Below are 14,808 nucleotides of genomic sequence, written 5' to 3'. Positions count from 1 at the left end.
GGGTGGCTGGGAAATAGACTGCAGAGCAGCCTCGGCCTAGAACCCTGATCAGGGATCAGGAGTAAAGGTAATTCAGCTCACTCCTCGTTAGTATAGTGGTGAGTATCCCCGCCTGTCACGCGGGAGACCGGGGTTCGATTCCCCGACGGGGAGAAGCTGGTTAACTTTTTGTTACACAATCTCAGTAAACACTGCGCACTGCCATACGTTTCTTAAATTGAGGGATTTGCTTATTTGACTTGTGGCTTTGTAATATGATTCCACTGCAACTCATTTACCCTGCTATCTCTAGGATTAATAGCAAATATGCTTACAGTATACCAAAGATGACATATCAAAGTCTCCGTACACCTATTGTCGAAAAGGGATTACACTACAGAATAATCCTACTTATAGTATCCGAAGTATTCTTTTTCGCAGGCTTTTTCTGAGCCTTTTACCACTCAAACCTAGTACCTACACACGACCTAGGAGGTTGTTGACCGCCAACAGGTTTTGTTCCACTATGTCCTCTAGAAGTTCCTCTGCTCAACAACACATTAGCCCTCTGGCATCAGGAGTCTCAGTTACGTGAGCTAACCACGGCCTGATAGAGGACAAACGTAATAATATAAATCAAGCCCTGCTAATTACAATCCTACTTGGAGTTTACTATCCTACAAGCCTCAGAATATTTTTTAAAACCCCATTCTCCATCGCAGACGGAATCTATGGATCAACTTATTTTACAGCAACAAGTTTCCACGGCCTACACGTAATTAATTATTGGATCTATTTTTCTTACTATCTACCTCCTTCTACACAACCTGATACTGACACTTCATAGATGTAGTCTGACTTTTCCTATACGTCTCTATCTATTGAAGAGGCTCTTACTTTCTTAGTATAATCTGACTTCCAATCAGTTAGCTCTAGAATTAACTTAGAAGAAAGTAATTAACATACCATTAGTTCTATTAACCTTATCCATAATTCTAATTTCAGCAGTCTTCTGACTGCCTCATCTAAATTTATATACAGAAAAAGCAAACCCTTATGAAACAGATTTGACCCGATAAACTCGGCCCCACTTCCATTCTCTATAAAATTTTTCCTCGTAGCAATTACATTTCTTTTATTTGACTTAGAGATTACCCTACTGCTACCCCTACCACGAGCCTTACAAATTTCCAACCTAAATTCCACAACCCTAATTGCATTTATTCTAATCACTATTTTAGCCCTAGGCCTCGCCTATGTATGATCTCAAAAAGGTCTAGAATGAGCAGAATAATTGGTAGTTTAATTAAAATTAATGATTTCCACTCATTAGATTATGATCTTCATCATAATTACCAAAATGACATCTGCAGTCTTTAATATTAGCCTAGCCTTTATCTTCTCATTCCTAGAACACTAATATTTCGATCCCACCTTATATCAACCTTTCTATGCCTAGAAGGGATGATACTTTCACTTTTTATCCAAACTACAATTACTTCTCGTAATGCTCACTCAATAGTTATATTTTCAATCTCCATTGTAATTCTAATATTCGCAGCCTGAGCTTTACTGGTTAAAGTCTCAAAGAATGTACAGGCTGATTGATTCAACCTTTGCTTTGGCCCTCCGCAGGCATCTGTATCTGGATTTGCCCCGCAACCCGAGCAGTGTCAGTGTTTCCACATACACCGGGTGCACACAGGGAGAAAGTACAGGACTCATATTGCACGAACCCGGAGAACGACCAGGGTTGTGCCGAGTGACGAGCGTGGACACCAAGACCTTGGAGATAAAGGTTCCTAGCTGTACGCCCTATCAATTTGGCCAAAGGGAAAATGGAGGGAGGAAAAAGAAAAAGAAGCAACTGCGTTGGCCGGGAATCGAACCCGGGTCAACTGCTTGGAAGGCAGCTATGCTCACCACTATACCACCAACGCAGATGGAAACCAGAGTGGCTACAAGTCTAATTATATTTATTTTCTCGCCTACTCTTTGTTGCTGTGTTAAACTGTGTGATTACATCAAAAGTATGGGTAAGAAAAACAAGATTTAAAAAAACTAAATGAGATGGACTTTGTTTTGTTTTGGTTTTTGTCATGAGCACCTCTGGGATTAAATCTAAAACTCTGTTGGGGAATCAGTGACACCATAATGACATCATCCCTAGGGGAAAAAATAGTTCCAAACGTTTAAGTCGCTTCTCTGAGTGAATTTAGTGTAGCCCAAGACTAAAGAATCTGCCTTTCTGCCAAACGTACGTAAGCACATCTCATCGTTCAACCGCAGTCACTTCCACGTGAGCACGAGCCTCCCTCTGTCAGAGGACCGTGCGAGCAAAGCCCGAGACCGAGCCTGAAGAAATAGACACACTCCGTGCTCACGCTCCGTGCTCACTGCGGGGAGGAATCAGTTCACCACACCCGTCAAACCAGGCCTTCACGGAGGCCTCGTGGCGCAACGGTAGCGCGTCTGACTCCAGATCAGAAGGTTGCGTGTTCAAATCACGTCGGGGTCATTATCTGTCCTAATTTTCTAGTTATGTCTGTCACTAGTAGTCGGATCTAATCGTTACACTCTTTTCAGGTTTCTGTTGAAATATTCATGTTTTAAACATTTAGATATCCTAACAGTAATTGTTAATTAGCAGTCCCCCTTCAACTCTTGCTCAGGAAATTTATTTACGGTAATAAATATTCTTTTTTCGGATAAACTGTAGGAATAATCACTTTAAAAACTATAATAGCGGGGGGGGGGGGGCGTCCGCCCTTAATCCAGCACTCGGGAGGCAGAGCCAGGCGAATCTCCGTGAATTCGATGCTGTCTGATCTACAAGAGCTAGTTCCAGACTGTAATTATCCCAAAGCACTTTTTTTTCGCTTTGAACTGCTTAATTTATGTCTACTGCTGGGGTCCACACAATTTTGCCCCGTTATTTTTGCTCAACATCTGTATGAAAAATATAATTTTATATTCTTTATAGTTAGAGCGGCAACCTAAAGTTTTATGACAATTATGTAAAGTATTAAGCAATTTTTCTGAAGTTGGACATTTGGCCATCTTATTATCTGCACTTTTTCTTACTATTTAAAATGTTGCCACCAGCGTCGCCCTTCTTGCTTGTTTATTGGTTTGTTGATTTGGGGTTTGGGACAGTTGTTGGGGTTTGCTTTTCCGTGCGGGCTCCTGTTGCCCAGGCCGGCCTGGGAGCCCTAAGAGCTGGTCTAGAACGCTTGTTCTGCCCTCTGCGACACCCAAGCTCTGCTTCACCGGCCTAGCCCTTTCCTTGCCTTGACTGGACAAGATCTGGGACGTGAATTCTAGAATTTCAGTACTGTTAAAAGCCTTAGCTGTTTTTAAAGGGCTATAAGGGCTATGAAACTTTTTCAAGCATCCCCTCCCCAGGTGTTGTTGCCTTATCGACAATTTAAATCTCGCTACCGTGTTTTTTGGTGTGGCTGCCAGCGCGGAGCGCCCGTCGCCATTTCTCAGAAAACTGAGGAAATGAAGACTTTCTGTCCGCAGCACTGCGGAGGGACGCGAAGTCAGTCAAGATCAAGAAGAATAATGAGAACGGGAAGCTCAAGGTTCGCCGCGGCCGGTATCTGTACACCCTGGTCAGCACAGACAAGAAGGAAGAGAGGTTGAAGCCGTCAGTACCCTGTCCCCTAGGTTTGGCAGTGAAGGAGTTGAAATGAATCAGACGTAGCATTTGACTATAAAAACCTTGAAAAGTCAAAAATAAAATAAAATTTAAGTCCAATTTTTGTTTTTCTATTTTTATTTTATTATTTCATAACCAATCTTGGAACTTATTGTGCAAACTAAATTGGCTTCGTACTTACAGTGGTTCTCCTGCCTCTGCCTCCAAAGTGCTGGGATTACAGGCGTGAATGAGACACCACGGGTGAGTCCAAATTTTGAAAGTAGTTTTTTCCATCTCTGATGAACTTTGTCTAGAACACAGACTATTGCATATAAATGATATTTCCCTCCATACGTCCCCCTAAGGTCCTGGAACCATGGACATTTTACCACCTTCAGTTTGTTTTTTTGTTTTTGTTTTTTTTTTTTTAAAGATTTATTTATCATGTATGCAACATTCTGCTTCCATGTATGCCCGCATGCCAGAGGAGGGCGCCAGATCCCATTACAGATGGTAGTGAGCCACCATGTGGTTGCTGGGAATTGGACGCAGGACCTTTGGAAGAGCAGCCAGTGCTCCCAACCACTGAGCCATCTCTCCCGCCCCCCTTCAGTTTGTTTTTTAAAGGGGGAAAAAAAAGGCAGAACAAAAGGAGCTTGAGAAACCCAAGCTAGCAAACTCTTCTAGTCCAACCCACTTTCCCCTGTACCACACCCACATACATGGACACACATGTACATACACATACATACGCACACATATGTACACATATACACATGTACACATGTGTGGGCACATGTACAATACACACACACACACACACACACACACCCTTGTCTTCCCAGACAGACAAATAGCCTCACATCCTGATACTTCTTTGCTCCGGCAGCTACACTTTGTCTGTGCCGGAGGGTTTCCTGGTGAGGAAATGCTACCCACACAACAGATGCCATGCCAACTAGAGTCTTGCCCCATTCACTGCACTCCCTCCTGGGCCTTGTTCTGTCTTGTGCCAGATCAGTCACTTTGTCACATGTACTAAGACAGGGACACACAGTCTTTGTTGCGGAAGTTGCATATGCCCAAACTTCGGAGCCCCCACAATAGTTCTGCTCCTTCCCAGGTGTGTGAAGTGTCAGCCCTTGGCAGGAAAACTGGGTAAAGGCCCTCATGGCCACCCTCAATGTTACTTGACCAGGAAAATCTACATTTACCATTACTCAAGAGATGGGATGAAAATCAATAGTTACCTCAGTGGGAATTGCTAATTTATAGAATTTGAAAATTAATTTGTTTACTTGTTTGAGTAAATGGCTCAAACTGTAGCCTGGAACTCCTGGCAATCCTACTGCCTCAGGCTCCAGAGTGCTGGAATTCCAAGCCTGATGCTAGAACTAGAAACGTTAAAGGATTTTAAAGAACGAAACAGTAAGGATACACAAACAAAACATTTGCAGAAGAGTGGATTTTGAGTGTGCCTAGCCAAGGAATGGAGAACACACTGGCTTTTTGAAACTGTCTTCAAACACCACAACCATCAGGGAACCAGCACAGACAGATCCACGGCAGAAAGCTAAACAGAGCCACCTGTCTCAAACAAAACCCAAATACAAAACGGACAAGAAGAATAGGGAACCCAGAAATACAGATCCATAGTCATGAATTCTACAACCATGGACCCAACAAACTGTCTGTCTGCCTATCTGTCTGTCTAACCATGCATCTCATCTAATCGATTGCATCTATACTGACTTTTCCTCCCTGCATCTTATTTCCTCAGAGACAGCTTACTACTGTTTCACAGTATTGCCGTAGTTTTAGATAGTTAGGTGATCTAGAGATTAGCCAATGAGCCCCAAAGAATTACAAACTTAATGCAAAAACTATGTTGTATACAATATTATGCCTGTTTCTAGAAGGGACCTGAGTAGTCCGGGTTTGGGTTTGGATATCATAGGTTGTTCTAGAGACAATACACCAAGGATACTTAAAGAGGATTGTACATACAAAGAGTAAGGGCAGCATTTAAATTCTCCTGTGAACCAGACATTTTTGTTTGTTTGTTTGTTTTGTTGTCACCCCTGCCCCCAAACCGGGTTTCTCTGTGTAGCCTTGGCTGTCCTGGAACTCGCTTTGTAAACCAGGCTGGCCTCGAACTCAAAGAGATTCACCTGTCTCTGCCTCCCGAGGTAAACAGACAGTTTAAGCAGTGGCATTGGCACAATAGTCTCTCCATCTAACAGAAAACAAAAGTTTTACACACACACACACACACACACACACACACACGCACGCACACACACACGCGCGCGCACACACACACACACAGAGAGAAAGACAGAGAGAACTCAGTTTATATATATATATATGTGTGTGTGTGTGTGTGTGTGTGTGTGTATTATATATTTTTTTAATTTTTTGAAGCAGGGTTTTCTTCGTGTACTATCCCTGGTTGTCCTAGAACTAGGTTTTGTAGACCAGGCTGGCCTCGAACTCACAGAGATCCATCTGCCTCTACCTCCCGACTGCTGGGATTAAAGGCATGCGCCATTATCGCCCGGCTAGGTTATATTTAATAGTAATAATAAAAATTATTGTAGTTGTTATCAGTAGAATTAGTATGGTATTATTTTGAGACAGGGGTCTACACCCAATTTAAATCCTCCCAACTCCTCCCGTCGACAGGTTTTTTGTCTGTGTAGCCCTGGTTCTGCAAGAACTCGCTCTGTAGACCAGGCTGGCTTCGAACTCACAGAGATATGCCTGCCTCTGCCTCCCGAGTGCTGGGAAAGGAGCGAGCCACCACCGTCCACTTTAAATATTTAATATTTTATGAAAGAGAAAAAAAAAAAGTGTGTGGACCTTGGGTAGAGAAACAAGCCTCTTAACCCTCACTTTTTTGCAGCTCAACGAGGTTACGTCACCAGAGGCTTAGCCAATGAGAGTGAGTTTGTGTGGCGGCTCAGCCAATGAGCTCAGAGCGGGAAATTTGAAAGTGTCGGGGTCACGGAGCTGCGGGAGAGCTTCTCCAACGTGCAGGCTCCCAGCCGAGCAGAAGGCGGCTGAGTGTGGGTTCCGGAGAGCGCAGGTGATCCACGGGGTCGGGTTCCGTGGGACTGGCCATGTGCCAGCCGGGTGGCTCAGAGAAGGGCGCATGGGGTGCGGAGAGGGGTGCAGAGGGGGCGAGGGGGTGCGCCCCTACCTCGGCCTGCGATTTACTGGGCACTTCCTTCCGCCCGCCCAGGCTCGCTCCCCGCAGATCCGCCTCCGCACCTTCCGTCTCTCACCGCTGTTTCCCTCTCTGCCCAGCTCTCCTCCGGCTTTTCCTGGACAATGGCTCAGAAGGAGAACGCCTACCCCTGGCCCTACGGCTCGCTGAAGGTAAGGTCCTGGCCACCTTCCTCGCCCCACCTCCCCGGGAAGGCGAGTCCTTGGAGATAGGTGGAGGGCCCTGCTGCTGGTGGTCCGCTGTGCGCTTCCGACGCCTTCCCTGAATGATTGCGTGCAGAACCCCAGTCTGATCACTTGCAGCCTTATAGTGTCAGTTGCTGAGGGCTTCTGTAGAGCCGAGATGCTTGTCGCCTACAAATAATAACTGGGACTGTGCTTTCGGACCATGGGTCCCACCCCCCTCTGTGAAGCTGGATATCAAACTCAGAGCCTTGAGTTTTGATGTACCATTGAGCTACACTCCAGCCCTGGAATTGATCTTAACGAGTGGTTGGGACTAAGGATCCAAATAGATTTGAAATGGTATGTGTGTTTGAATACACAAACCAGTCTACACTGATCGCTGGAGGAGGTTTGTAGGCACACTGGCGCCTTCTCTTGACTGAGGAAATGGGCTAGTAAGCACAATGGTTCACACCTGTAATACAGCACACCTGTAATGAGCTTGGCAAAATAATGGGACCCTGTGCCCGCCACCAAAATGAAGAACCCTTCACAGGCTGTTCCCTGTTGGTGGTACCTGGGCATCCTGGACAGTCCCCATCTGTTTCCTTGTCCCAGCTTCCTCTCGCTGGGAGCACTGGCGAGTCTGAATGAGACACACTGTTACATTTACCCTGGTCACTACCAGAAGAAATCCTCTATTACTCAGAGAAGTCGGAAAGTGGAGAGGTGGCCAAGGCCGTCTGTGTCCCTCAGTGTACCGCTGGTCTGTTATTGTAAAGGATTAAATACTGAGGTTGCAACTTTTTGAGTCTGGATGAATGGGTTGTGTGTAGAACTCTCGGGACAGCACCGTGCTTGAGAAGATGGGCCAGGGGAATTGTTAGATGTCAGAGTCCATCTTTTTTCCCCTTGCCTTGGATTGTTTTTTTTTTTCATTCGTTCAATTACTTTGCTCTTTTTTTGCTTTGTTTTGTTTTGTTTGTGTGTGTTGGGGGGTGATGTTAAAACAAGGTCTTATTTAGCTCACACTGACCTTGAACTGACTGTTGAGGATTGTCTTGATTTTTTTTTTTTTTTTTTTGTATTTTGAGACAGGGTTTCTCTGTAGCTTTGGTGCCTGTCCTGGAACTAGCTCTTGTATATTAGACTGGCCTCGAACTCGCAGAGATCCACCTGCCTCTGCCTCCTGAGTGCTAGGATTAAAGACATGTGCTACCACTGCCCGACTTGTCTTGAACTCTTAAGTGAACTCCACCTCCTAGGTGCTGGGGTTACAGATGTGTGCCAGTACACAGGACTCTCAAGCTGTTTCTTAATTACCCATTTCTTATGGAGCAATGGCAGAACTTTGGGGCTAGGCAACCAGCCAAATGACAGTGTATCACTATTGTTCTTTGAACTGTGAGTGAATGATGGGTTCTTTAACAAGTAGCTGAAATGCTGCTTCCAGCTAGGCCTCAGGGACAAGGACACCCTCAGAGCCACCCTTTCCTCCTCAGTCTCATTCAGGCCTGAACACCCTGCCCCAGAGAGTGCTGCGGAAGGAGCCTGCTGTGACCTCTGCACTTGCCCTCATGAACCGGTCCAGTGGCCAGTGCACAGGTACCCGGGACAGTGGGGAGGGGACTGGCCCAAGGGGACTGGAACCTCAGAGAGGGTATAAGGTAAGAATGTCAGAGGAGGAACTCAACATGCCTGCTCTCTCCTTTAGCCGCCCCTGGCCAGAAGTTGTCTGAAAATGTCAGCGGGGGCCCCACTGCCATGTAAGTACCCCAGAGCAGGTAGGGAAACTTAAACAGTGGTTGGCGGGGCTGAAATGACAAAGTTAAGGGGAGTAGGGATGGAGAAACGTGCAGATGATCGAGGAGCGAGAAAGCAAACACCTTGAGAACCTAAGCCCCGCCATGCACTGAGCTAGCTGCCTCTTCTCCCCCCCCCCCCACTTTTTTTAATCAGGCGGACCCTCACTATTGACGACTTTGAGATTGGGCGTCCTCTGGGCAAAGGCAAATTTGGAAATGTGTATTTGGCCCGGGAGAAGAAAAGCCAGTTCATTGTGGCGCTCAAGATCCTCTTCAAGTCTCAGATTGAGAAGGAGGGAGTGGAGCACCAGCTGCGCCGGGAGATCGAAATCCAGGCGCATCTGAAGTACGCCGCTCATCCCGACCCTGGCCCTCCGCAACCTAACGGCTTCACTCACGTTCCTCTTTCTGCAATCCCAACTCTGTCTGACTCCAGTGGGACCACCTGCCCAGCTCCTCCTTACTACTCCCACCCTGATCTAGGGCTCTGCCATCTGTTTCCTAAATGCAAGCCGAAGCTTCCTTTCTCTTTGCCCCAGACATCCCAACATTCTTCAGCTCTACAACTACTTCTATGACCGGCGGAGGATCTACTTGATACTAGAATATGCCCCGCGCGGGGAGCTCTACAAAGAACTACAGAAGAACCGAACTTTTGACGAGCGGCGGACAGCCACGGTCAGGACCCAGTGTGGGCTGTGAGGCTGGGACTGTTGGTGAAGGCCTGTTTGACCTTCTGTTGTGGACCCTCGCAGATCATGGAGGAGCTGTCGGATGCCCTGATGTACTGCCACAAGAAGAAGGTGATTCACAGAGACATAAAACCTGAGAACCTGCTGTTAGGTCTCCAGGGGGAACTGAAGATCGCGGACTTCGGCTGGTCTGTGCATGCCCCCTCCCTGAGGTATGGTGGGGCTAGGGGACTGTCCCTGATGTGCGGCTGTGACATTCTGTATAAAACTCTTCTGTAACTGGTTAGTGGTGGTGCAGGCCTTTAATCCCAACACTTAGGAGACAGAGGCAGGCCAGCCTGGTCTACAGAGCGAGTTTCAGGATAGCCAGGACCATTGCACAGAGAAACGCTGTTTTGAAAAACAAAATAAAAATATCTTGTTTCTCAGGATGGAGTTTATCTCCCTGCAATATAGACATACTGATATCTTTTTGTTGTTGTTTTTGGGTTTTTTTTGTTTTTTATTTTTTCGAGACAAACTTTCTCTGTAGCTTTGGAGCCTGTCCTAGAACTAGTCTCTCGTAGACCAGGCTGGCCTCGAACTCACAGAGATCCACCTGCCTCTGCCTCTTGAGTGCTGGGATTAAAGGCATACGCCACCACCGCCTGGCTTGACATAGCTATATCTTTACAGAAATAGGTGACACAATGATTTATGCCCTGAATTTTCTAACCTCTCTCACCACATCATTGTGAAAACTCCCACAATGACTGATTAGAACTGATACAGGGTCCTATGTAAATGATTTCAGACTCACGATGTAGCCAAAGTTCACCATCCTTGCCTTTACCTCCAAACATAGTAAGATTACAGGCTTGTATCACTCGGTCAAGTCTATCCCTGCCGATCCTGTTCATTTTAAGGAAATATGGCCTCACTGTGTTGCCCAGGCTGTCTAAATGAGTGTCTGGTATCACAGGCACACACTGCCATGCCTGGTTACCCATGTCACATTTTATTTGGTTTTGTGTGTTTGCGGTATTGAGGATGGAACCCAGGGCATTGCCTGTGCCAGGCAAATGCTCTCTCAGTGAGCCACACCCCTCAACACCTCTTCTCAGTGTTTTTACTTGTTGTTTTTGTTTCTTTGAGACAGGGTTCCTCTCTAACCCTGGCTGTCCTGGATCTCAATTTTAGAACAGGATGGCCTCAAACTCACAGACATCCGCCTGCCTCTGCCCTCCAAGTGCTGGGATTAAAGGTGTGCACCACCACTGCCCGGCTTTATAAGCATTTTTTGATGATTTATGTGTTTTGGTGTTTTGTCTGCCTGTATGTCTGTGTGTGAGTGTCAGATCTTGGAGTTATAGACAGCTCTGAGTTGCCATGTGGGTGCTGGGAATTGAATTTGGGTGCTGCATTCAGTGCTCTTAACTCCTCTCCCGCTATCTCTCCAGCCCCCCACCCCCAGTCCCCCAGTTCTTAGACAAGATTTTACCTGGTAGCCCAAACTGGCCTCAGACTGACAGTTTACCTCAGCCACGCAAATGCTGGGATAAGCCAGGTGGCTAATGCCTTTCAATCCAGCCCTAAGGTGGTGGATCTCTCTGAGGTCGAGGTTGGTCTGTTCTACCTACTGAGTTCCACGCCAGCCAAATCTGTGTTATAAAGAGACTCTATCTCAAAAGAAACAAAACAAAAAATTTACCAAGTATTGGGATTAGAGGTGTACATCACAGTGTCTGGTGACCGCATCATTGTTTAATGCTTCGTGGTGTTGCACAGTGAAAACGCGATCTGGTTTATTTAAGTAGCATGTGCTTGCTGTTGTTTTTCTTTGAAATGAGCATTGTCCTCATCTCTGATTGTTTTATTATTTTATTTATTGAGATTAAAATAGCCAGACAGTGAAGGTGCATACCTTTAATCCCAGCACTCGGGAAGCAGAGAGGCAGGCGCATCTCTGAGATGGAGGCCAGCCTGGTCTAGAGTGAGTTCCAGGATAGCCAGGGCTACACAGAGAAACTCTGTCTCAAAAAATTAAAATTAAAAAGAAAATTAAAGAAAAAATAAGATATTGCTTTAGTGTGGCCATGTTGGAACCATGTATGCCTATCTCTGACACTCTGACACTGTCTGACTTAGATGGACAACCTACTCCCCACCCAGTGCACCCTGGGGTCTCTAGGCTGCCTACTGATTTCTGGTACCCTACCCACTTTTCTCATACCACCAGGAGGAAGACCATGTGTGGCACCCTGGACTATCTGCCCCCTGAGATGATTGAGGGGCGCATGCATAATGAAATGGTAGATCTGTGGTGCATTGGGGTGCTCTGCTATGAACTGCTGGTGGGGAACCCTCCCTTCGAGACTGCTAACCACAGTGAGACATACCGTCGGATTGTCAAGGTAGGATGCCTGCATGGCCTCTGTACTGTGGCAGCCCAGGGTCTGGGCAGAGTGGATTTATAGGGCTCTGCAAAGGCTCCCTGTTTGTGACTACTTATTTATTCCCCGAAAACTTCATACAGGTATACAATGTTCCTTGGTCATATCCACTGTCGTCCCCGTCCCCCAACACACAGAGACACACACACACACACAACTCCCCCACCCCCTCCAAGCCCCGCTCCCAGACTCCTTTCCCAACACATGCCCCACCCACCTTCATGTTTTTTTTTTAATATAGCCCCCTAGACTAGTGCTGCTGCCTGCATGAGTACCAGCAACCTCCCAAAGGAAAATGGCTCCCCCTCCCCCTCCCCATCCTTTGTTATCCTGGGGGGTGGGGTATGCAAAACTCTCTTGATAGAATGAGTAGTCAAGGAAAATGTAGTCAGGGTAACACAGACAAAACCTTTCTGCCTTATTGGCCTGCAGGTGGACCTCAAGTTCCCCCCTTCTGTGCCTGAGGGTGCCAAGGACCTCATCTCCAAACTGCTCAAGCACAGCCCTTCAGAACGGCTGCCCCTGGCCCAGGTGGCCGCTCACCCTTGGGTCCGGGCCCATTCTCAGAGGGTACTGTCTCCCTCTGCCCTTCAGCCTGTTTCTTGATTTTTGTCTCTGTCCTTTGCTTGGTTTTCTTTGTATAGTTTGTATAGTATGTGTTGGGGGGGGGAGGGTTGTTCATGGCTATGCACAACTCCCGTTCTAGGGAATCTGACCCCCCTTCTGACCTCCACAGGCAAAACCAGGCCTACCTGGGGTGCACACACAGGTAGGCGAAACATAGAATTAAAACAAAGCAGTGCAGGAGCGATGGCTCAGCGGTTAAAAGCCCTGGCTGTTCTTCCAGAGACCCAGGAATACAATGCATGGCACCCCATAGCACTCATGGCCATCTGTAACTCCAGTCTGGGGACTCTGCAGGTGCTGGGCATGGATGTGGTACACATACATGCAGGCCAAACGCCCATACACAATTCGAAACCATATAGTCTGATTTCTTTCAATTTGCCAAATGCTGAATGTTATTTTAAAATACCGTAAGCCAAAAATGCATTTAATCCAGTTTGTCTATAAAACATGCTTAGCCTAGCCTATCTTAAATTCAGAAAAAAATATGTAGCCCAAAGTATATTTTATAATAAAGTCTTAAATATTTCATGCTTTTTTTTTTTTTTTAAATACTGTATTGAGAGTAAAAAATACTTGCTAGCCAACATTGTGAAGCCAGAACACCAAGTTAGCTGGGCATGTTGGTACATGTACTTAGGGACTGAGTCAGGAGAATCGCCACAGGTTCGAGGACAGCCTGGTCTACGTAACAAGTCCCAGGAGACGCAGTGATGCAAGTATAACCTTTGCCTGCTCTTGGGGCTCTTTTCCTTCTGTTGGGCTGCTGTGTCCAACTTCAGTATGGAAGCTTGTGCTTCATCTTATTATATTTTATTTTGTTAGGTTTGGTTGTTATCTCTTAGAAGCCTTGGTTGGTTGGGTTTTTATTTGTTGCTATTTTTGTTGTTGTTGTTGTTAGATTGTTTGTTTGTTTTGGAGACAGAGTTTCTCTTTGCTTTGGAGTCTGTCCTGGATGGAAATAACTCTACCAGGCTGACCTCAAACTCACAGACATTTGCCTGTCTCTGCCCCCTGAGTGCTGGGATTAAAGTGTTTACCATCACTGCCTGATTTTGTTTGTTTTTTCTCTGTGTGGTCTTGGATAACTCTCTCTCTCTCTCTCTCTCTCTCTCTCTCTCACTCTTTCTCTCTCTCTCTCTCTTTCTCTCGACCCATCTGGCCTCAAATTTATAGAGATCCACTTGCCTTTATCTTCCGTGTGCTGGTATTAAAGACATGCTCCACTACCACTTAGCAGTTATAATCAGTATATTTTATGAGAAAATAATCTGTTTGTTTGTTTGCTTTTTGTTTTTCAAGACAGGGTTTTTCTATGTAACAGCTCTGGCTGTCCTGAAACTTGTTTTGTGGACCAGGCTGACCTTGAACTCACAGAGATCTACCTGCCTCTGCCTCCCAAGTGCTAGGATTAAAGACATGTGCGACCACTACTCCAAAAGAACCTATTTTTTATATTAAAAAATTAAAGTTCTGGGCAATAGTGGTGCATGCCTTTTTCAATCCTAGTACTTGGGAGGCAGAGGCAGAGGAATCTCTGAGTTCAAGGCCAGCCAAGTCTGGTCTACAGAGTAAATTCCAGGACAGTCAGGGTTACACAGAGAAACTGTCTGGGGAGAAAAAAAAAAAATTAAACATGTCAGGTTGGTACAGACCTTTATTCTCAGTGCTTCGGAGGCAGAGGCAGGCAGATCTGAGTCCGAGGATAGTCTGGTCTAATAGAGTGAGTTCCAGGCCAGCCAAGACTACATAGTGAGACTGTTTCAAAAAATAGAAGTTGAGGGGACTGGAGTGATGGCTGCTCTTCCTAAGAGCACCCAGGCCACAACCAACTGTAACTTAGTTCCCTGGCACCTGACATCTGGTCTCTGAGGGCTCCAGACACTGACATACTTGCAAGTAAAACACTCATATACATTTAAAGATTTATTTATTATGTATACAGTGTTCTGTCTGTTTGTGTGCTTGCTGGCCAGAAGACGGCACCAGATCTCATTACAGATGGTTGTGAGCCACCATGTGGTTGCTGGGAATTGAACTCAGGACCTCTGGAAGGGCAGATCTTAACCTCTGAGCCATCTCTCCGCCCACCCACCTCATACACATTTAAAAGTAAAAAAGTCAACATAGGTCAAACCTGGAGCAGTGGCCCATACCTTTAATCTTAGTACACAGGAAACGGAAGCAACAGGATTATCACGTGTTCAAAGCCAGCCTTAGCTACAGGGCGAGAT

The 14,808-nt window shown here is 46.1% G+C and overlaps 1 protein-coding gene, 1 long non-coding RNA gene and 3 other non-coding genes across 6 annotated transcripts in view; 4 read left to right on the top strand and 1 right to left on the bottom strand.

The window, feature by feature from the left end:
* Nucleotides 1-3,742, top strand: part of LOC125409383 (uncharacterized) — a 4,698-nt gene extending 956 nt beyond the window's left edge. The window contains exon 2 of the long non-coding RNA XR_007234778.3: nucleotides 1,615-3,742. This is a non-coding gene — a long non-coding RNA (uncharacterized LOC125409383). The remainder of the gene's footprint in view (nucleotides 1-1,614) is intronic.
* Nucleotides 82-153, top strand: Trnad-guc (transfer RNA aspartic acid (anticodon GUC)). The gene has a single exon. It is a non-coding gene; the product is annotated as a tRNA-Asp (tRNA).
* Trnag-ucc (transfer RNA glycine (anticodon UCC)) lies at nucleotides 1,848-1,919 on the bottom strand. The gene has a single exon. It is a non-coding gene; the product is annotated as a tRNA-Gly (tRNA).
* Nucleotides 2,426-2,497, top strand: Trnaw-cca (transfer RNA tryptophan (anticodon CCA)). Its single transcript has one exon. It is a non-coding gene; the product is annotated as a tRNA-Trp (tRNA).
* A 2,851-nt stretch (nucleotides 3,743-6,593) lies between the features above and the next one.
* Nucleotides 6,594-13,627, top strand: Aurkb (aurora kinase B). 2 transcript variants are annotated; one of them, XM_048448336.3, is made up of 9 exons: nucleotides 6,594-6,713; nucleotides 6,935-7,006; nucleotides 8,521-8,623; nucleotides 8,733-8,784; nucleotides 8,978-9,169; nucleotides 9,363-9,501; nucleotides 9,579-9,727; nucleotides 11,734-11,908; nucleotides 12,380-13,627. In XM_048448336.3, the coding sequence occupies exons 2-9, from the start codon at nucleotides 6,959-6,961 to the stop codon at nucleotides 12,551-12,553; spliced, it is 1,032 nt and encodes a 343-aa protein (XP_048304293.3). In that variant the 5' UTR covers nucleotides 6,594-6,713; nucleotides 6,935-6,958; the 3' UTR covers nucleotides 12,554-13,627. The 2 variants fall into 2 exon arrangements, with proteins under 2 accessions (XP_048304293.3, XP_048304294.3); XM_048448337.3 differs by having other exon boundaries at nucleotides 6,623-6,713; nucleotides 6,870-7,006.
* The last annotated feature ends 1,181 nt before the right edge of the window (nucleotides 13,628-14,808 follow it).

Source organism: Myodes glareolus, chromosome 9 (assembly GCF_982192425.1).
Source record: "Myodes glareolus chromosome 9, mMyoGla1.1, whole genome shotgun sequence".
Lineage (NCBI taxonomy): Eukaryota > Metazoa > Chordata > Mammalia > Rodentia > Cricetidae > Myodes > Myodes glareolus.
This window is presented reverse-complemented; position numbering and strand designations above follow the sequence as displayed.